At 39.4% G+C, this 24,042-nt stretch overlaps 1 protein-coding gene across 1 annotated transcript; it reads right to left on the bottom strand.

Moving 5' to 3' along the window:
* Positions 1 to 1,973: 1,973 nt before the first annotated feature.
* Positions 1,974 to 16,627, bottom strand: LOC121379988 (suppressor of SWI4 1 homolog). The gene is made up of 10 exons (XM_041508697.1): positions 16,490 to 16,627; positions 14,576 to 14,746; positions 13,550 to 13,873; positions 9,596 to 9,672; positions 8,385 to 8,492; positions 6,305 to 6,418; positions 5,007 to 5,150; positions 4,460 to 4,608; positions 3,375 to 3,437; positions 1,974 to 2,437 (listed from the first exon to the last, which is right to left on the bottom strand). Exons 1-10 carry the CDS (start codon positions 16,502 to 16,504, stop codon positions 1,995 to 1,997), a joined length of 1,608 nt encoding a protein of 535 aa, XP_041364631.1. The 5' UTR covers positions 16,505 to 16,627; the 3' UTR covers positions 1,974 to 1,994.
* Positions 16,628 to 24,042: the final 7,415 nt, after the last annotated feature.

Raw genomic sequence — 24,042 nt, 5'->3', positions numbered from 1 at the left:
CAAGGCAAGTATTGCGCCCCCTAACCAGTGGACCGTTGGCACTCCCCAAGTCCCTTCCACCAGTCCAGAATTTTGCGCCCAGGCCAACCGCCCACGCTACTGTGTGCGCAGGAAATTGAACATGGGCATCTAGACTGCTGCAAACGAAGATTCTAGCGGATGCTCCTCTGGAAAATATATTTTTAAAAAGAAAATTTGCTTGGAGCAGTGGAGCTATTTGCCTTCTAACTTAATGCAATCGCAACATCTCAATAAAGGGAGCTAGTCATTTACATGCACTTTCCCAAATACCGTAAAGAAAATATAATGAAAACTAACAAATTACTTTATTCGAGGTGGTCTAATTTCCATATAATTCGTGGACTAGTTCAGTCAACGAATTTAAGAACACAATGAAAATATTATACCTGAATACATACATAATAAATATATATACTACCTGTTCAATCCACAAATTGAAGTACACAATGAAATATTTATTTTTTAAAAACTACGAAGAAAAAAAGATTTTGCTGTACTTGTATAATTTATGATTACTTGAACAATTGGCTTAGAGAGTAAGAAGAAAGCTGTTGCTTTTATGTAGAGTAATAATACCAGTTAGCAGACAAGGATCTTTTATATACTCTTCAAAAAAGTAGGGGAACCTGAAATATTAATGTTAATTTCAACTATTAGACCGAGCAATTTTTAACCACAGACACCCTAGTAAAGAACGTTCAGATCTGTTTATTAACACACCGAAACACATTCCATAGTTTGCACATGCATCAAGCAGTTGCCCCGTACACATGCGAGGGGTGTTATTCTCGATTTTGTCAATTTCCAGGAAGGTCCATTCATTACTGTGGAATATTATATATGTCAATCTTTTTCATTCTGTTGATCATACAGTTGTTATTGTTTTGTTTTTAGTCATTTTTATTCTTTGAATTTGCGATTTACTGATAAAAAAACGTCAACTTTCAAATTTCACTTCTGACACACACACACACACACACACACACACCCATCCTTCAAGATCTTTGGTGGTCATAAAACCTACTGTAATACTGAACTACCAGTTGTAAAGTTTGCCCAATTAATTCACTATCATATAACCATTCCTCACAGCTAATATGCCTTACAATTTTGGCAATTGTAAATTCTTATTCACTTTTTTTTAAGAATATATATATTCCCACAGAAGAGAGCACATACTAGTCAGGTTTTCTGCCAGACGGTAAAACAGGTATGGCGCTACAGTATACCAAACATGATTTTTGCAGTTAACTTGTCATTACTGTACGATTTTCTTAACCCCAACTCTAAACGTAACCCATTTTCATTCTGGGGGGAGCGCCCCCCCCCCCCCCCCCCCCTACACCCCCTGTTGATGGTGGTTGCATTCAATTCCATAGCGCCATACCCAAAAATGTCTTTCGGGCAGAAACACTGCCAGTCCTTAATGTACAATTCATCAGAGATTGGATGAGATGTAAAAAAAACAAATAGGTCCACAGCAGCTCAGACAAGTGCTATACCACTGAATCTGCCACTATGGGATTGATCCCTGACGGTGAGCCCATTGGGCTATTTCTCATTCCAGACAGAGCACCAAGACTGGTAAATCAAAGGGTTTGGTATGTACTATCCTATCTGTGGGATGGTGCATATAAAATATCCTTTGCTACTAATGAAAAAATGTTGCGGGTTTCCTCTCTATGACTGTCAAAAATGATCATATGTTTGACATCCAATAGCTGATGATTATTAAATTCAATGTGCTCTAGTGGTGTCATTAAACAAAACAAACTTCTTCTTCTGGAAGTCAAGGCCAGAATAAGTATTATGACAAGAAACCAAAATGTTTTATCGATGGAAAAAGTCAAAGTGAGACTCAAGGCATTGTTTATTTTAAATGATATGGATAATAAATATCTGCAAATACAGATGTCCCATACTAAAATATAAACAAACATACACACAACGTGTAAGAAAATTCACATTTTATTTCACCGATTTCTTTTGGGCTTGAAGCTGGTTTTCCTCTTCCCGGAGTTCTTGCCTCTTGGAGGAGGTCTTTCTTTTCGTTTCCCAGAAAATGTTTTTGATCCTGGTTTTCTTGGTCGATCAGTGTCATTATCTCTTCTGTTTTTGTTGAATTTCTTCTTAGGATCTGACCGATCCTTTTGGAAATGTTTTTCGTTTTTGTTTTTAGCCATTTTGTTTCCATGACTTCCTGAAGATTTATCTCCTTTGAAACGTTTGCCAGGTTTTGAAGAATGATCTCCCTTGAGGGGTTTGCCACGAAATTTTTTGTCGGAAGATTTGTCTCCCTTGACGTTCTTGTTCCGATTTGTTTTGTCAAATTTGTCCTTCTTAAAGCGTTTACCAGGGAAATTGTCACTCATTTTCCTTTTTCTTTTCAGGTGTGGCTTTTTGTTCAGGAACAGGTCTGAGGGAATAAAGAAAACAAAATATTTACCAATCAACATCAAGTCCCCTTGTAAATGTTTTTTTTTCAATAAGCAATATTCCAGAAAATAATATTTAAAAACTACAAATTCTGAAATGACAGAATCTCATTCTCAGAAGTTCGGACACTGCATTTTATAGTTACGTTTGTTTTCACAACAATATAAACCACAACAATTTAAATTTTACTAGATGAAAGTAAAAGGTGTGTAAAAAAAAAGTTGGTTTTGTTTAACGATATCACTGTAGCACATTGGCTATTGGAAAGAAGGAAGGAAATGTTTTATTTAATGATGCACTCAACACATTTTATTTACAGATATATGGTGTCAGATATATGGTTACGGACCACACAGATATTGAGAGAGGAAACCTGCTGTCATCACTACATAGACTACTCTTTTTGATTAGCAGCGATGGATCTTTTACTTGCACCATCCCACAGACAGGATACCACATACCACCTTTGATATACCAGTTGTGGTGCACTGGCTGGAACGAGAAATAGCCCAATGGGCCCACTGACGGGGAACGATCCCAAACCACCCGCACATCAAGCGAGCGCTTTACCCCTGGGCTACATCCCACCCCCACATTAGCTATTGGATGCCAAACATTTGGTAAATTTGACATATATTCTTAGAGAGGAAAGCTGCTACATGTTTCCATTAGTATCAAGGGATCTTTTATATACACCATCCCACAGACAGGATAGCACATACCACGGCCATTGATATACCCATTATGGTGCACTGGCTGGAATGAGAAATATCCCAATGGGCCCACTGATGGGGATTGATCCCAAACTGACCATGCATCAAGCGAACACTTTACCACTGGGCTATGTCCTGTTCCATAACCTATCTTAGGTTATAGGAGACAAAATAAAGAGGTAACAATACGTCTAGATTACAAACCTGGGTCAGGTGCTATTCCAACTTCTTTCTCGTAATACGCCGCATCGTCATCTTCACTCACCTCTGAAATTTCAAACAATCAATCATGACAAACGGCTATTTACATAATGTGGCAGTTACGCTGCAGCATAATTTTAAAAACAATTTGTTTAAAAGACATGGGCAGGACTCGAAACAGCCTGTGACCAGGTCGCCAAATGCGACCAATGTCCTGTTTGGGCAACTTAAATATTACAAAAATAATTAGTCGCCCAAATAATATTATCTTCTTTAGGTCTATAACATATGTGTCACTATTAATATTTGTATTCTACATTAAAATCTTGCTCATGGTTCACTTACCATAATTTGGCAACATGCATTATTATTTTTTGGGCCACCATATTTTTTGGCGAGTTTCGAACCCCGCATGAATTAACAGAAATAGACAGTACATAAAAAATACAATATGTAAGTACAAAAGAATATAATATAAAATATTTAAGTATTACCCCCCCCCTTGAAAATAAAACCAACTAAAGGAATGTTTAACACCATCTAAGCACATTTTAAACTACGGCTCTTTGCCGTGTAGCATACCTAGTGTGTGGTTATTTTTACACAGATAGAGAATGAATGTAGAATGAATGTATTAATGTTTTGACAGAGATCAAGAATGAATGTATTAATGTTTTGACAGAGATAGAGAATGAATGTATTAATGTTTTGACAGAGATAGAGAATGAATGTATTGTTTTGACAGAAATCGAGAATGAATGTATTAATGTTTTGACAGAGATCGAGAATGAATGTATTAATGTCTTGACAGAGATTGAGAATGAATGTATTAATGTCTCGACAGAGATCGAGAACGAATGTATTAATGTCTTGACAGAGATCGAGAACGAATGTATTAATGTCTTGACAGAGATCGAGAATGAATGTATTAATGCATGTTTAATGCTACCCCAGCACGAAAAACATATCGGCTATTGGGTGTGAAACAACAGGGATAGAGAAGAAACCCTCAGAGGCTACCTACCCTTTATAGAAAGCGAAACAACCACGTCACAGTAAACAAAATGATTAAACATATGAAGCCATACCAGAGGCACTTTTTTCTACATCTTCTGTTTTGGATGTTTCCTGTGCGTCTGCCATTCCTGCCAAACTCTTTGCCTTGTGAGCTTCTTTAGCCTCCTGCTTCTTCCTCACGTTTTCTGCCTGCTCCTTTTTACGCTTAAGCTTCAACAGTCTGATGGCAACACAGAACATGTATAAATCAATCAAGTTACAAAATGTAAACAAAATGTTATAGCAGTTACAGAGCTTGTTTTTTTTGTTTTTTTTATATATTGTGTAGATAGACCTGTGGTGTACAATTTCCATACTAATGGTGCTGAAACACCATAAAATTAACTAATATTCATTTCAGATGAATGAGACAAGATTTTACCTGATGTGATTGTAATGGTCATAAAAAACAATTGCAGTGAATGGTAAAAAAAACAATAAAAATACAAAGGTAAGCAGCAAAAGGTCTTTCTTAAGCAATGTCACAGGCAAGAGAAAAATTGTGCCCATGTCAAAAATCTGTTCAAATTGCCACATTAACAAATTTTTGTATTTTGAGACATGAATTGCAGTGCTTACTTTTTCTGCTCTCTCAGTTTCTTCAGTGATTTCAGATCACCTGACGTCTTCTCAACAAACTCATGAAACATGACTTGCCCACTGCATATTCCTTCTTCTATCTTCACTAGCTGTAGCTTCAACCTCGGTCCAACCTCCTTCAGTCTGTCCAAATACATGATCAGAGATTTTTCAGTGAATGATACAGGGATGTGAATTAAAATAAAAAGATGTCATTCATCTTTAAAAAGCTGAACACTATATGATACTTGAAGCATTTTGAGGTGTGTTTTTTTAAGTTTAGTTTTTTTTTTTTTTAAAAGAACTAATCAAATAATAAAAAGATTTCCTTAAAATAATGTTTTTATTACACCTTTAGCACAAGCCTCAGTGGAATAGTGGTCCAGATGAGTTGTCACTCAGTACCGGATCCCATGCCGAGTGTAGGCCTTGAACTTAAGAATATGTCTCCCACAGCAATGGGTTTTTTTTAATTGTCACGGGTGAAATGGCCCACTAACAGCAATTTTGACTCTGCTTATGGCATTGTCTTTATAAAGTGACTTTTGCAGCAAATAAAGATGACTAAAAGGTTATATTTCAAATATACAAATATTAAATACTGGCAGATATAATGCACACCTGGGCCCCGTTCCACGAAGCCATTGTAGCCCTAAGATCACCGTAAGTGCATATGGTAGCTATGCTCTTAAGGTGATCTTAGGGCTAAAATCGCTCTGTGGAACGTGTCGCAGGTGTATACATTTGCCATTGTCGATGCTCTTTACCAAAAGTGCCGTCTGTGATACTCCTGACCTACGGAGGGACGGGACGTAGCCCAGTGGTAAAGCGCTCGCTCGATGCGTGGTCAGTTTAGGATCGATCCCCATCAGTGGCCCCATTTGTCTATTTCTCGTTCCAGCCGGTGCTCCATAACTGGTGCAACAAAGGCTGTGGTATGTACTATCCTGTCTGTGGGATGGTGCATATAAAAGATCCCTTGCTGCTAATCGAAAAGAGTAGCCCATGAAGTGGTGACAGCGGGTTTCCTCTCTCTCTCTGTGTGGTCCTTAACCATATGTAAAACATTTCCTTCCTTTCTGACCTACGGCAATTCATATCTCAATGACGTCAATTGTCATCAGTGCCATCGTTAAGTTTGGACCCTGTGAGCGAGTTTACCCTTTCTCACAAACCAATATCAACTCCCTGTCACTGTCCTGGTCCGACAGCCCAGATATTGGACATAAGCATAAAAATAAACTGAAATAAAATGAACACCATTAGGTTATATTTCATCTAACAGCACAACGATATACCTGATAGCGCTCTGACTGAGCTTCGTGTTTCCTCGTCCTGTCATTTTCTGTGGTAACGTTACTTTGTTGAAGTCACCATCCATTTCGGCTTCACTCTCGGACAAGTTACCTCCCCTGAAATAAAAATAAAAAGTTATATTTTACTCACGGGCGTAGGACGGTGCCAGGTATAAATATATAAAAAAACATTGCTGCTCCCACAAAGTGAGGGGCACATGCCCTCCTTCCCCGCTTCCTACACCAGTGTCACTTTCTTAAACTCAGATCAGGAGAATACATACATGTAGGAACACACTACTAATTAATAATTTGAATAAACCAAGGGAGGTTCACATATATACTCTTCAAAAAAAGAAACGCAAAAGGGTACAAATGGGTTATAACTCCGATTTTATGTTTCCTACCGGTTCATGCTTTGTGAATATAAGGTCATTGCATGTCCCAAACACATTCCCACGGTTACATTCGATAAAACGCAGCTACTGTAAAATAAAGTTTCAAAATGTGAATATTCGCAAAAACGCAGCCACGTGCAAACCATGTCACCACTGCACGTGCGTTGTCTGCACGTGCAACATGAACACCGACAGTATAAAAGTGCAGGGTGTTCGCTTGCCTGGCCTCTGTATCTGGCCGACAGTTGACAATCCAGGACATGCCACGTCTCAGTGAACCGCAGAGAAACAATGCCATCGGCCGACTAGACGCAGGCGAATCCAGAACGGCCGTTGCCAGGGCATTCCATGTGTCCCCAAGCACCATCTCCAGACTGGGACCATTGCCAGCAACATGGATCAACACGTGACCTCCCTAGATCCGGTCGACCACGGGTCACTACCCCCGGGCAGGACCGCTACATCCGGGTACGCCACCTTCGGGAACGATTGACTACTGCCACCTCCACAGCCGCAGCAATACCAGGTTTGCGCAGGATATCCGACCAGACCGTACGGAACCGCCTACGTGAGGTAGGAATTCGTGCCAGACGTCCAGTTCGAGGTGTCATCTTAACACCACAACACCGTCGACTCCGACTGCAGTGGTGCCAGATTCATCGACAATGGCCTCAACTGCGATGGAGACAGGTGTGGTTCAGTGACGAGTCCCGATTTCTGCTCCGACGTCATGATGGAAGATGTCGCGTGTATAGGCGTCGTGGTGAACGTTATGCTGCAAACTGCGTGCAGGAAGTGGACAGATTCGGCGGGGGTAGTGTCATGGTGTGGGCAGCCATCTCACACACTGGCAGAACTGACCTGGTCCACGTGCAGGGCAACCTGAATGCACAGGGCTACATTGACCAGATCCTCCGGCCACACATCGTTCCAGTTATGGCCAACGCCAACGCAGTGTTCCAACATGACAACACCAGGCCTCACACAGCACGTCTCACAACGGCTTTCCTACAGAACAACAACATTAATGTCCTTCCTTGGCCATCGATATCACCGGATTTGAACCCAATTGAGCATCTATGGGACGAGTTGGACCGACGCCTCCGACAGCGACAACCACAGCCCCAGACCCTGCCCGAGCTGGCAGCAGCCTTGCAGGCCGAGTGGGCCACCATCCCCCGGGACGTCATCCGTACTCTGGTTGCTTCAATGGGCAGGTGGTGCCAGGCAGTTGTCAACACACGTGGAGGCCACACCCGGTATTGACTCCAGATGACCTTGACCTTGGTGGTGTGTCCTATCACTTACTCACAATGGACTAGAGTGAATTGTGAACAATCCTCCAACATTTGGTAATTATCGGACTCACCATTCAATAATTAAATCAATTCTCCAAATGTTACGACAATGTGGTTTTGCATTTCTTCTTTTGAAGAGTATATTAACATTTTCGCTAGCATACAAACCATACAGTAATAATGCAGAGGTGGTTAGTGTCAGCTTTTGAAATTAACAAAAATCTGTAGTAATATATTCCTTACAAAATCAACATTCATGAAGAGAGGGTGCACCAAAACAAAGAGTACAAATTGTACGCATGTGAAATTGTTGATAACTACGAATGGCCCCTTACATTTAACATCACTAACATTACCTAGGCTACAATAAAGCTGTTTACTACTCACTTGTCAACATATTCACTTATGTCTTCATATTTTCCTAAGTCTGGCAATTTCGATTTAATCAGCTTCTTGATTCCACGACTCATTCCTGTGGGAACTACTCTGATGTTGCTACAGAAGAAATAAAAAAATTAATAAAAAGATGAAATAGTTTTTGAATTTACTGACCAACATATACATGAACGCATCATAATATTAGCAGGTTATCACACAGACTCAGCCATCAACACATCATAATATTAGCAAGTTATCACACAGACTTAGCCATCAACACATCATAATATTCGCAGGTTATCACACAGACTTAGCCATCAACACATCATAATATTAGCAAGTTATCACATAGACTCAGCCATCAACGCATCATAATATTCGCAGATTATCACACAGACTCAGCCATCAACGCATCATAATATTAGTAGGTTATCACACAGACTTGGCCATCACAGACTTCGCCATCGACGACTCATCATCGACGCATCATAATATTAGCAGGTTATCACACAGACTTAGCCATCGATGCATCATAATATTAGCAGGTTATCACACAGACTCAGCCATCGACGTATCATAATATTAGCAGGTTATCACAGACTCAGCCATCGACGCATCATAATATTAGCAGGTTATCACACAGACTCAGCCATCGAAATTTGCAGTGACAATTGGCAATGCTGCCGTAAAAGCTACTGTGAAATCAATTTGTGACATTTTAATGCCCTCCCATTGGGCTATATTTCATTCCAGCCAGTGCACACCACAACTGGTATATCAAAGGCTGTGGTATGTGCTCTCCTGTCTATGGGATGGTGCATACAAAATATTCCTTATTACTAATGGAAAATATGTAACGGGCTTCCTCTCTGAGACTATATTTCAAAATTACATCCAATAGTTGATAATTAATAAATCAATGTACTCTAGTGGTGTCGTTAAACAAAACAAATTTCCACAACACGACCAATCCGAAATATTGTATCATATCTGTTTGCAGTACAGGGCCATACCCTGATCAAAATCCGGGGTGGGGGGCACTACGTTTTATAAACAAATGAAACATTATACAGATTAAACCCTGAGATGTGTATGCTATTTTCTGGAGTAAAAAAAAAAGAAGTGAGATTCTCAGGGTGGCTGCACTCTCGGACCTATCAAAGTCAAAGGGTTTTTATGTGGATAGTCTTTATAACTTATACAAAAGAAATTTTACTCACTAATGTCTGAGATCAATCATCTTTGTTTCTTGGTCGTAGTCAATCAAAACACATCTCTTGATGCTATCCAGCTTAACCTGCAACAAGAATTACATGTACAAATATTAAAATCATCCAATTACTGTAGATAATTTTTACATATAGTCTTAGAGAGAAAACCTGCTATATTTTTCCATTAGTAGCATGGGATCTTCTTTTTTTCTTTTCATTTATTTCCTCCAATTCCCCCCTTCCTTTTTACTCCTTTGAATTCCATCTCATTTCTTCCCGATCTGGCAACGCCTCCTATCATTCAACTTCTTTCGCTGCCCACCTCCCAGTCCTTGTCTCTCCAACCGCGACATGTGCTCATCTCTTGAGGCTATCTGTGCCACACACCTGTCATTTCCCCATCAGCTTTTAGCTGTGAGCTTAGTCTGACCACTTCGGATAGTGTTCAGTAGTACTTCTGGTATTGTTAAGAATAGCAAGGGATCATTTATATGCACCATTCAACAGACAGGATAGCACATACCACAGCCTTTGATATACCAGTCACTTTACCAGGTATCAAGGAAACCTTTCTTTAATTATTAGCAATAAAACATATTTTAAATTTTATTTTACATAAACTTACACTCTTAAAAATATTCTGTGTAGTTTAATTTTGCTTAAAGCCATTTATGATCACTGAAATTAAACATTACTTGTACAACCGAAGTATTTTTGGTAATCCTGGTGTCTCTAATACCACAAAATGTATTTTTCAGTTTTAAAAATGCATGTGTGTCTGAGAGTGAGAAGTTGCGGGTATCGATTCGAGTTTTAGTTTTTTTTATAAGTATATTTCCCAGGCATTTTTCACAGTTTTAAAAATGTATGTGTGTCTGAGTAGTAGCGGTTATTGATTCGAGTTCTAGGTTTTTCATAAGAATACTTCCCAGACCTCTGAAAATTGAAACACTGCATGATCCATATATCAGTTATGCCAAAATAAATCAAGGTAACCCATTTCATTTTTGCGTAACCCGTTATATCCAAGTAAATGGTGCTCAAAATTTTGCATGCACAAAAAATAGGTTACTCAAAATTAGATTTGCGTGAACAACAGGCGAACGAAACGATCGTTCTCGCAATTTTCTGAGGCCCGTTTCCAGATTGCAGTGCTTTTGGTTTGAAAATCAATGGTAAGCAAGAAACTGCTCTCCTGAAATTATGTAGGAGAGCAATTGCTCCCAGTGTAACAATTCACAGTAATTTCGAGTAAATATATTAACAATATCGGTGCATAATGAGACGAGCAGTTTTTTGCCCACATGGAAATAGTTTTGCACGATTACACGTGAGCAGAAGCAATTGCTTGTGTCAAATCTTAAAGTAAAGTTTGTTTTATTTAACGACGCTGCTAGAGCACATTGATTTTTTATCTTATCATCGGCTATTGGACATCAAACATATGGTCATTCTGACACTGTTTTTAGAGGAAACCTGCTGTCGCCACATAGGCTACTCTTTTTACGACAGGCAGCTAGGGATCTTTTATTTGCGCTTCCCACAGGCAGGATAGCACAAACCATGGCCTTTGTTGAACCAGTTATGGATCACTGGTCGGTGCAAGTGGTTTACACCTACCCATTGAGCCTTGCAGAGCACTCACTCAGGGTTTGGAGTCGGTATCTCGATTAAAAATCCCATGCCTTGACTGGGATCCGAACCCAGTACCTACCAGCCTGTAGACTGATGGCCTGCCACGATGCCACAGAGGCCGGTTCAAATCTTAAAGGGACACACCCTAGTTACGTTTATTTGTTAACCATTATGGCGTTGTTTTTCACTATTAAACCCCATTTTTCACAAATAAAATTGCACTTTACTTGCATTTTATTATTTAGAATACACATTTCCATTCACCTGAAGTGCTTTTTGGTAATCCTGATGTTTGTAAAACCACAAAATGCATTTTTTGCATTTTTTCACAAAACGTGTTGTCGAGAAAAAACCGTTAAGCAAGCGAGGTCCAATCTATTTTTAATGTCACAGACATTGGTATATCACGTGACAGTTATCATTTTGGTTCGGTTTGTTTTCTCGTGCACGGTTCGCGCAATCAACATCCGATTTGTTGTTCATTTGTGAGATTTTTCTTCACAGTTCGTGAACATTTTCAGTAACAATAAAGTTCAGACAAGTAAGTGTCTCAATACAAAACGTTACAAACCCTTAAAACCAATAATTTTGCTAAGTCTTACGATATCTGGAGAGGGGATACAACCAGGACAGAACAGTTGGAATATGTCCAAGAGAGGTGAAACGAACGCACCCCAAGTCTGTGAAATTTGTCGTGACGTAGGCATTGTTGTGCTTCTACCGGTGACATCAGAATACTAACTTTCAAAATTATTTCAAGCAATTGGGACATGGGGATTCCCATGGTATTTATCGATATAAAACCTGCTTTTTCACTCCATTTGATAAAAATGTGATCCAAGTGTGTTACAGGTTTGTAGATTAACCAAATTATAATTTATTTTTGCTGGATGGAACTAGGGTGTGCGGCTTTAAGGACTGCTGTTGTAACGTCACAGACTCACTTACGTCACTCTGTTTTAACTTTATCCAAATATATTACACTTACAGGTTTGTAGATTAACTAAATTTAGTGTCCATTTTCACAGGTTGAAACTAGGGTCTGCAACTTTAAACTATAAGGTCAATGCAAATTTGAGCTAATTCATTAGGTGACGCAAATACAATTCACATAATCATTCAATCGGTTACCAAACTAAAATCGTGTGAACTATTTTGAAAAATTGTCCTCTGCTATCTCCTCTCCTATATTTTGAATTCTAGATTAGGGCCTGGAACTCAATAAATTCATTCATAATGTAACAATTCATCATGTAACTGATTGGCAGAATGCATCAATTTGACACTGTGTAACAGACATGTGAACAGAATGATAATTCATGTAAAATATTTTAAAAGATGACATGTAATTTTCAAATTAGCATTTTGGTCAATTAATTAATGAAATACATTTGACAAATTCAACTTTAATTCCCATTTTGCAAATGTCTGCAGCAGTAGTATAATAACAATCGTTACATGAACAGCTAGACATGTGTTTGAGGGGTGGGGTGTGTTTTAGGGTCCACACACACAACCCTGACTCAATTTTTTTTTTTTTAAATATATTTTCCAGGGAAGCATGATTTGATCCCCTCCATATATTTCACTTTCCACATTGTACACACTCTCACTGCAAAAATTCCTGCACACACATCTCAGAGCTTTATATGCCTTTATTTTTCGGGGAAGCATGATTCAACCCTTTTACACACTTTGCTTTCCACATTGTAAACACCCCCACTGCATAAATTCCTGCACACACACACACCTGACTGCTTTATATGCCATGTTACGGCTTCGTAATTTATTCAGGAGTGGGATGTAGCAAAGTGGTAAATCGCTCATTTGATGAACGGTCAATCTAATATCAATCCCCACTGGTGGGCCCATTTGGTGTCATTAAACAAAACAAACTTTAACCCTCTATATACTTCCCTTTCCACATTGTAAACACCCCCACTATATAAATTCCTGTGTTACATTTTCATATAATTTCAGGGCTTTGAGATTATGGTAGCCCCACTCCCATGGCTAGTGATATTCAATGTTGGGCTAGTAAATAATTACGACTGCCATGCCCGATGGCTAGTGAATTGTTTTTGTTTTCAAATGTTGCAGTTAAATATTTTGTAAACATGAATATCCTGACCCCACCCAAACCCCAATGTTAGTATTTTTAAATCTCTATCCCCTCTAGGTGACATATCTGATTATTACTGTTATTTAGTAAACTTGTATTAACTTAAAGTAAAGTAGGGCAAGTGAATTTTTAATCATGGCTAGTAATTTTTTTAAATCACTGATCCCATGGCTAGTGGATTTAGAAAAAGTTCTAGAAGCTCTGACCTTGTTGACATTGATGGATGGAAACATGTTCTGGAACATGGTGGTCATGAGCTTGAGGTGCATGCCGTCCCCGCTGAAGTTGTTCATCACGAGAAGCGGGTGATGCTGGTACTGCCTCAGCTCCACGTTGGGCCTGCGCTGCGCCGACAGCACGTCGCGGCTGAAGCAGTAGCCGTGGACCTTAAACGTCAGTGTGGGGCCGCGTGGCAGACGCATCAGCTTCATGTTGGTGGAGACATCGCTCTTGGTGAACACGATGAAGTGGGTGACGTTGAGGACGCCCGCGATGTTCACAAAGTCCTTGAGGACGTTCTTCTTCCTTACCTACACATAATTGTAAGAAAAAAAAAAACACAGAAGAGATGTTATTAACGGGCAATGAACTGAAAATAAAAGGAAACTGAATTGTTATTTAATTAATAAAAAAAATGTAAAGTTTGTTTTATTTAACGATGCCACTAGAGCACATTGATTTTTAATCTTATCATCGGCTTTTGGAGGTCAAACATATGGTCATTCTGACACTATTTTGTTAGAGGAAACCTGCCGTCGCCACATAGGCTACTATTTTATGATAGGCAGCAAGGGATCTTTTATTTGCGCTTCCCACAGGCAGGATAGAACAAATCATGGCCTTTGTTGAACCAGTTATGGATCACTGGTCGGTGCAAGTGGTTTACACCTACCCATTGAGCCTAGCGGAGCACTCACTCAGGGTTTGGAGTCGGTATCTGGATTAAAAATCCCATGCCTCAACTGGGATCCGAACCCAGTACCTACCAGCCTGTAGTCCGATGGCTTAACCACTGTACCACTGAGCCAGTTTACACCCAAATCAGTCTTTGACAAGATAAATCACTAGCCCAAATTCATAATCAAAATATACATGTACGCTGACAAACAGGAAATCAGTCTTATATAAATTATGTTATACCATATTAATATTTTATGGGTTTTTATTAAATTTTTTTTTTTTTTTTTTATTTATAAATTCATTTTAAGAATCACTTCACACTTATTAATTACCTTAAGCTTTACTGCAGTGTATGGCTCCATGATGCGCCGCACATCTAACACCAGGTGGCGCACATTCTTGCCGACCTGCCCTCGGTGAAAGACGAAGGAGTGAGGAGCCTGCTTTGCCTGGAGTTCCTGAACATCTCCTTGTGAAGACTGCGCCCTTTTTGCAGACTTTCCCTAAAATAAGAATGAAAAAAACTAAATTAATGCAATGTTCACTAAACTATAGTTGACGAAACGTTGAGATTTTAAATTTGTGGTTTTAAACAGAGACAATACTTTTATTAAACTATAAAACAAAGTAAGGAAGGAAATATTTACTTAACGATGCACTCAACACATTTTAATTACGGTTATATGGCATCAAACATATGGTTAAGGACCACACAGATATAGAGAGAGAGAGGAAACCCGCTTTCGTCACTTCATGGGCTACTCTTTTCGATTAGCTGCAAGGGATATTTTATATGCACCACCCCACAGACAGGATAACACATACCACAGTCTTTGATATATACCAGTCGTGTTGCACTGGCTGGAGCAAGAAATAGCCCAATGGGCCCACTGACGGGGATCGATCCCAAACCGACTGCGCATCAAGCAAATGCTTTACCACTGGGCTACGTCCTGCCCCTCTATAAAAAGAATATCTAATGGCACCATAACACATTTTAACCTTTGACCTGACATTGTTTGAAACCTACTAGCCAATTTTTTTTTCCGTGTGCTAGGGGACATTTTTTAACATTAATTAATTCATTTATATCAATATATGTTCTGTATTCTCTATAAGGCCAAAAAAAAAAAAAAGAGTTGGTGATCGTCCCCGCCCGTACCTGAAAAATGCACCCGCTCCTGAATTTATTTTATTTTTTATTTTGTTAAAAACTGTTTAAAATGCGTCGAGATAGCAGCAATTCAACTTTCGTAAGCACTGTAACGGGTTAAACCATCACCAGGTCCATCTGGCAGCCAGCCAAGGAACTACAACATCCAGGCGCATGCGCTGTTGGCTGCTACTCCCGCAAACAAACAAAATAATAATAAACACCTCCCCCCCCCCGCCCCCCCCTCTGATTTGTGTGCTCAAAAGGACGATCACCAACTCTTTTCTTTTTCTTTTTTTGGGGCCTAACTTCCATGATAAATTGTTCGGGTGCGACGATTTACCCAATACTACCCAATACTTACCCAATACCACTACTAACTATTATATCATCACGCAAGAACCCCTAAACCTGGATATTAGTTACAAGTGTTGTTTGCGGCGAATTGTCAGTGTTTTAGATTTTTCTGATTTCTTTGGCCTGGTTTTTTTTCCACATGACAGTTTGGGCCTAGGACACACAAAATCGGCAGCTTGTGTAGCACGCACGAAGTGGTCGTTCAATTGATTTTTCTTTTTTGCCAAGAATGTTTTAAACAGTCTTTCCTTTTCACCTGCTGTTTTTTCAGCCCAACAATCCGAAGCTATTTCAAATGATTTGGTGCGTTTGGTCAATTTAAAATTACCTGTATTGTGTAAACAACGTCTTAAATCAAGCATTTGTATTTGCGACACTAAGGAGAGTTTATCCACGAGTTCTGGTAGTTTGTGTTGTTTCCATTCTGAAACCTGTTTTAGTCGGTGATTTATTGATTCAGTTATTGTTTGTCCAAAGAGTTGAGATAATATTTTGTCTGAGAGGTTCCATGACAGGTTTTAAGCTATCCCAGTATTGTTTGAATTTAGTGATGATATAATAGTTAGTAGTGGTATTGGGTAAGTATTGGGCAGTATTGGGTAATTTTGGGTAAGTATTGGGTAAATCCTCGCACCAAATTGTTCTTCTTGAGTTTAAACAAGAAAATAAATTAATAATCATCTTTAATTTAAAAATATTTTAAATAAACCTAAATGCACTAACAACAAAACATCACCTTTTTCTTTCTCATGTTTGTGCAGATGCGTGTTCGATAGCTGTGGCGAATATATTGCTGTTCTTGTATAGTGTTTACATCTCTCTTTTTTTCAGCACATGGCAGAAGTTACTGCGGAAGTACAGTGTACTCACAAATGCGCATGACAACATAACAGTAATATGGTTCATAGGTTTAGCCACCATGTCTGGATTGAACTTGAGACTAACGTTGTTGTATTTGTTATTGTTACTGTTACAACACGAGCGGTATACAGCATCTTAATTAAAAAATATTTTAGGTGTGCAAAGAATTTTTGAAATTATTTTATGAATAATAATAATAATAATAATAATAATAAAATTAATAATAATAGTAATAATGATAATAATAATAATAATAATAATAATAATAATAATAATAATAATAATTTTAAATAATATATAAGTAAGGAACTAAGTAAATAAATAAATAAAATAAGTAAAATGTTTTTAAACGAAAAAATACATTTTTAATTCTTGATTGATGTACATTTTAGAGGTAAACCATCGGAAGACTTAGTTCTCAAAAATAGTATACTCATATTTAATGATGAAAGTCATGCATATTTTCATTCTGCAAGTGGTTCTTTCACTGCCACAGATTTAACCCTTTGTAGTCCATCACTTTTCATTGATTACTCATCGAACGTTGGTCCAGACCCTTGTCGTGGTGATCACTTTCCATTTATTTTGGAGAATGGTGGACCTCCATCACTTGAAAGGGTTCAAAGGTGGAAGTTGACGAAGACCAACCGGGGTCAGTTTCAGCGTCTGTAACAATCTGACTTTACTGATGCGGATCTCTTGTGTTTGTTTACTTCCATTTTGTAGGACATTGCAGATGAAACTATTCATAAGACTTAAGACAGTATTAAATCGTTTCAATAAACCATAGTTTAATGACACTTCCAAAGATGCACTTAAAGAGCGAAACAGGATCATTGAGAGGTTCAAACGTGAACCTACAGGGGATAACTTAAATGCATATCGTATTGCTAGGGCTAAGGCTCGCAGAGAGATAAGCCAGAGTATGAAATAATCTTGTCGATATTATATCTCCAAGTTGAATTTACAAACATATGTTAAATCTCTCTGAAATATGGCCTGTATGATCAAGGAAAAAGAATCCAGTAACACAGTTCATCATTTGTCTGTCAATGATACAGGTATCACGTCTCAATGTGACTTTGCCAATGCCTTGGCAAACAACCGTTCTCATAACTCATCTTCTGCTTTCAGTACAGATGCTTTCACATCTGTCAGAAATAAAGCTGAAAAGCAGCCCATCATCTGAACATGCTGAAGTATACAACAACCCTCTTCTCTGGAGGAATTGCGAGACGCACTTCAACAATAGCAAACTGCCAATGGCTTTAGATTCTCCAAGACAAAGACAGTCTTTGATTCCTATTGTGGACAAGACCAAATTTCTGGTGGTTATATTTGACAGGAGGCTATCTTTTGTGTCCCATTTAAAATATGTTAAAAAGAAGGACTTAAAGGTCCTCATTATTTTAACATTTATTCAAGACGGGTACCGTGATTACATATGACTGTTTATACAGACGGATCACGGAATGGGAATTATGTAGCTTCTGCTACAGATTTTTCATTAGATATAATCATTTTCGGTAATCACTGCTGAAATTTGGGCAATCATTAAAACCCTGGAAAAGACTAAAGACATGTGCATACAAATATATTACTTTTATAGACTCACTTTCGAGTCTTCTAGCTTTACAATACATGAAGCTGGAGCATTCCTTGTCTGGGGTGGTAATACGAAAGTGTGTCTTTTTATCGATTGCCAATAAAGATGTTATATTTTGTTGGATACCCAGCCATGTTGGCATTATGGGCACTCTAATGACATATTCTGCTGCCAAGTCTGCTTTGATTTTTGTCTCGTGCCAGTGTTGGTGTCTAATACAGTGATTTTAAATATCATATTAACCAATATATCTTTTCGACTTAGCAAGACGATTGGAACGGTGTGATCACGAACAAGCTTCATTCTGTCAAGCCAGTCCTGTGATAGTCGCAGTCCTCATCTTCATTTTTGTATTGTACTGTATTTTTTCCACAGCTCTTTATGTACACTGCTTTTATATAATTATGTACATGTACAATGTATACATATATTCTTTTAATTTAAAATTAATAATCATATTCATATACTTATCTTTGTTTGACACCCAATAACCAATGTGTATTTTTATGTTGGGTGGTCGTTAAACATTCATTCATTCATATCAAGGGCACTTTTTTAATATTCTCTATTTTAAACTGACTTGGCTACTTTAATATGTCACTAGCAGTTATAAAGTTCAATATTTCTGTCATTTACAGTATGTTAATCGTAGAATAGTATACAGTTTACACCAAAGACTGGCACACACGTACCTCACATTGTAAAAGAAACAAAAACGAAAGATGTGAATATTGACACAGTAAAAGTCAAATGTTGCTTGCAAGAGAAGCAGCTAAAGTTAACAAAGTTAAAGTTTGTTTTGTTTAACGACACCACTAGAGTACACTGATTTATTAATCACCGACTATTGGATGTCAAACAGTTAGTAATTTTGATACAGTCTTAGAGTGGAAATCCGCTACATTTTCTCCATTTGTATCAAGTGATCTTTTATATCCACCATCCCACAGACAGGATACAACATACCACAGCCTTTGATATACCAGTCGTAGTGTCATGGTACCGGCCTCGGTGGCGTCGTGGCAGGCCATCGGTTTACAGGCTGGTAGGTACTGGGTTCGGATCCCAGTCGAGGCATGGGATTTTTAATCCAGATACCGACTCCAAACCCTGAGTGAGTGCTTCGCAAGGCTTAATGGGTAGGTGTAAAGCACTTGCACCGACCAGTGATCCATAACTGGTTCAACAAAGGCCATGGTTTGTGCTATCCTGCCTGTGGGAAGCGCAAATAAAAGATCCCTTGCTGCCTGTCGTAAAAGAGTAGCCTATGTGGCGACCACGGGTTTCCTCTGAAAAACAGTGTCAGAATGACCATATGTTTGACGTCCAATAGCCGATGATAAGATAAAAAATCAATGTGCTCTAGTGGCGTCGTTAAATAAAACAAACTTTACTTTACTTTTAGTATCATGGTTGGAACGAGAAATAGTCCAATGGCCCACAGACGGAGATCGATGAAAGACAGACAGCGCATGACAAGTAAAACGTTGTGTGATATTACGGGTATACATTTTGCCAGATCCACATATTAGCAAATGACAATTTAATAGGATTTCAAAAAAGTGTCATTTTTGCAGGCCTAAAATTATAACGAATTACTAGGACTGTACAATACACATTTGGTATCTGTTTACAAAACTCGTTTTTCATTTCATTTTGTTTGTTAGATATGTTGTTTTAATTACATTAAATTTATTTTATAAATGATTTTTATTAATTAAATTTCAAACAAACAGAAACAAACAAAAAAAGCAAAAAAAATAAACAATCCACAAACCCACTCCAAACCCCCAAAAGCACCAAAAAAACAACGAACAAACAAAAAAAGCGAAACAAAAATACACACACACCCCAACTCTCTGCCTCCCAAAAACAAAACAACACTCCCCACAAAAAACAAAACAACAAAAAACTCACACCCTACAACAACAATAAAGGAACCGAAACAATAAAACAGACCCAGTAAAACTCACCCACAACCAACCAACCAATTAAAAAATGTAATAGCAGCTGAAAATATATTACGCTGTCTAAGAATTATAGATTCAATGTCTGCATATATATTTCCCGTTCCAAGCAGTGCCCCCAGACTGATTTATAAAAAAGCCCGTGGTATGTGCTGTCATGTGTTCGAATATACATATAAAAGATCCATTGCTGCTATTGTGAAAACAATAACTGGCTAGGCTAATTAATCACACTGTGCTCTAGTGGTTTCATTAAACAAAACTTTAACTTTCAAATATATCTAATATGCCGTTTATAATTATCAACGTTTTTCGGAGCGTACAAACCGTGGGTCGGGGAAGAACGTGTTGGGGTAATACCAGCGCACACATTGAAACAAATCAACCCAAAAAATAATAAAACTTTCAGAAACGGGAAGGGGATACCTCTCAAAATTCGTATTATTAATAAGGGCACATTTTGAATGCTCGACCGGCCTGGACTTCCAAGCTAACTTGCGATGAGGACAGACGTCTCGCCATGTACTCCCCCCCCCCCCCCCCCCCCCACACACACACACCTGGGGGGACTCTTACTGAGAAGCTACTTGAGTATCGCGTCACGTACACCGGGTTACGTGCTTCCGTACAGAAGAAGAGGAGGAGGTGGAGAAAGAGGAAAAGCGCGCCAGGAACGGCACGGGGGTGGGGGGGGGGGGGGGGGGACCAATACTGGCGGCTCAACCGCCAGTGGCGGTCCTTTCTGCGACGCTGCCCCCAGCCCAGCCTGAGTCGAGGAAACCAGCTATGCTGGAACCGTCGACCACCGAGAGGGACAGGCTCAACACCTCGGTGTGTGAGACGCCCCGTGGAGGCCCGCCATCGCCAAACACTACTTGGCCCAGACAGAACTGGCCGGTATCCCCGGTACTGCCAGTCGTCAAGCCACCGGCCCGATCAGCCGCCGTTGGAAAGAGGAAGGCTGTCGCTCAGCCGAGCGACCAACCTGACAAGGCCCGGCCTCCTCCAACACCCAAGACACTACCAACGACGGCCCCTGTGGACTTAGAAGCTGTCTGGCAAGTACAGATCGGGAAGATCAGGTCCAGCTTCCACAAGTTTATTCAGAGCGGCATCAAGGACAAGGCAACGCTGCTGGGTGGAGTAGTGAACGAGGAATTACATCACCTCTCTGGTGGAAGCGACTTCGAGTTGCATTCCATCAAGACCCCAACCGGCAAGTCGGGGCTAGTCGTCACCTAACGCCGAGGAGATGTCTACCGCCAAGCGATCCTGATCAGCGAAATGGATAGCCACACCATTCATCGGATCATCAAGGCTCTCTTCGGCGACGACTATGGAAGCGTCATCAGCCATCTACAACACCAGAAATGGAAGCGCTTCATCCCCCGATTTGCTGCGACTCCACTCATCAGCTCACCTTAGCCAACCTTTACCTAGGACACGTAACCTACTTTTTGGGGCTTAGATGGACTTTAAATTTTTCGGCCGTGGCTCAAAATTCTTATGTTTATTTTTTGTTTGTTTTGTAAACAGTCCAACGCGCCCGTTCAATTGCTCAAATCACCTTAAAGGTAGGGTCAACTCAAACAAGAGCCTTGTGTATTGGAAAGATGCATACCCGGACCACCAACACATACTGACACTTTAGCAAATAAAAAACGCGTAATTTTAGGGTTAATAAAAAAACATTATTATTCCTGCTAATTGGGGACAGCCATTTTGTTTCGTTTTTGTGACGTCCGGTGGGATAGCTTGGGGCGAAGTGACGTCAGCTCCTGACCATCTCCTGTATGTACTGTGTAAACAAAAGCAGTAATTTTCGACAAGGCGCTTCTCTTTGATCAACCTGACTTGTAAAACAGCATAAATGACGTAATAATATAATAAACTATTTAACAAAATATATTTCAAGCTGCATTAACGGAACAAAATGGGGTTGTAGTATTTTTCACTGTTAAATAATCCAAAGGAAAAATGTACACTATTAGGCCTATTGATATGCTACGTTGGAGCAAAAACCACAACCCACGATACCCAAGTGATGATTTTCGTTTCTTTGGGACTATGTAATTGGTCAGTTCTGTGGTTTAGATGGAAAAGTCTACTTAATCAATAGTTTTACATAACTATTTACAGTAATAAACCATGTCCATTACCATTTTAGGGGCGACAGGTAATATTCCATAATACCGGTATGTATCTTTGTGTCTAGACAGCGTCAATTAATTGGCTCGTCTGGTTACCAATCAAATACACACCTGCCAATCAGGAATCACAGGTAGATGATGATGATGCTGATGATGATAACTAGTTTAACGTGCCCATACACCACTAGGGTTTCGAACACGCCCATCCCGAGTCCGACCTCCGATAAGATCGGTGGCCTGACTCGGGATGGAGGGGAGAGGGGTGGGTTTGAAAATGGGCAGAATTTTGAAAATAGCAATTAGTAAAAAAGTTAATAGAATAAATTTTTAAAAAAGGTTACAATCCAAAAATAAAAAGAATTGACTGCTCGGCCGAATATTTATATAATCTGGAGCATTTTAGAAGAACAGTCCAAAATTAAATAAGAGAAAGAAGAGAGGATCGGACTATTTAATAATATTTTTTAAAAAGAAGTAATTTTGAAATAAAATTTTGAACGCAGATCTAAAAGTTTAAAGTCCGATCGATATTTCCACGCGAGTGGCCTCGTTAAGGCACAGCTTAAAGGGACGAGATGGGTTGCATCCCGTCAAGAAAACCCCTAGATTGACAGTCGATAGATGTTGAAGGTGTAGTGCTGTGCTGAAATACAGATCTTGAGAAGCCGGATCCGTCTGAACGAGAGAATCAGCCTAGGGTATAGTCCAGTCGTCATGGTTTGGTATAGTGGTGCGGACGGGCCCGACTCCGGAGGATACGAGATGGTATTACTATAAAGCAAGGTAAAGTCTAGAAAAAGAGTAGTAGGGGCCGACCCCGCTTCCTATTTCTTCTTAGAGTGGAGCGGTCAATCTTCCAGTGTTGCTAGGACAGGCTCGGACATGTAGAGACTAAACGCGAACCACCGTGGCGTTCTGCAGAATGGCCGTCATACGAGTCACGAAAAAAACCCAAGTCGACAGTCAGACGGAGAAATGACGTGGAGGCAAGGAATCTCGCTAAAAAAGAATCCAACCTGGTGGTGCAGGCTGTCGAAACGAGAAGCGTTCCAGCATTCAATCAGTTTCAATGGCCGCATACATCCCAGTAGAAAACTTCATTTCGCTGACAAAAACAACGAAATGAAGGACCCCCAAGTCGAGCACACGAAAGCATGTGCAGTGTGCACAAGCGAAACAAACACGTCTTACCGCGTGGAGCTCCAGACTGGGAATGTCACAGGTAGAGAAGCAACTAAAAGCAGAGACCAATTAACTAAGAAAACACTCCGTGTCTCATTTCAGTACGTGGGTTAATGCATGGACAAAGCATTGTTAATTATTTCGACTTGTTGTGTAGCCATTTTGACAATGGTATTTTATTTTGTATTGAAAAATAATATATATAGTGCTGGATATACTTATTGCTGGCTTACTGGGATGTGTATTATTACAAAACATTGCAATGTATGACTATTTATCATCCCGCAAAAACCAGGTAGATTGTGTTTCTCTAGTTCTAAGACTCATTCCTGACGTTACGCGTTAAGTATTACGTAACCACCAGCTCGCCAGAGGGCGTACTCACTGAGATGGTACAAAATGGCTGCGCCCGTTATCTATAATAGCCGTCACATTTAACCGTTTTGTTAATTAACTATACGATTGTACTTGTTGATATTAAGCAATAATGTGCATTATATATCGTTGAATATGCATACCAGGC

This window comes from Gigantopelta aegis, chromosome 8 (assembly GCF_016097555.1).
Source record: "Gigantopelta aegis isolate Gae_Host chromosome 8, Gae_host_genome, whole genome shotgun sequence".
Lineage (NCBI taxonomy): Eukaryota > Metazoa > Mollusca > Gastropoda > Neomphalida > Peltospiridae > Gigantopelta > Gigantopelta aegis.
Note: the sequence above shows the minus strand (reverse complement) of the source record. Positions and strands in the feature narration are given on the sequence as shown.

Bases quoted from the DNA above. Each gene is read 5' to 3' on its own strand.
- LOC121379988 (XM_041508697.1), bottom strand. The intron at 4,609-5,006 runs GTAAGCACTGCA...TGTTGCCATCAG, and splicing joins AAACTGAGAGAGCAGAAAAA to ACTGTTGAAGCTTAAGCGTA. The intron at 3,438-4,459 runs GTATGGCTTCAT...TTGAAATTTCAG, and splicing joins TGTAGAAAAAAGTGCCTCTG to AGGTGAGTGAAGATGACGAT.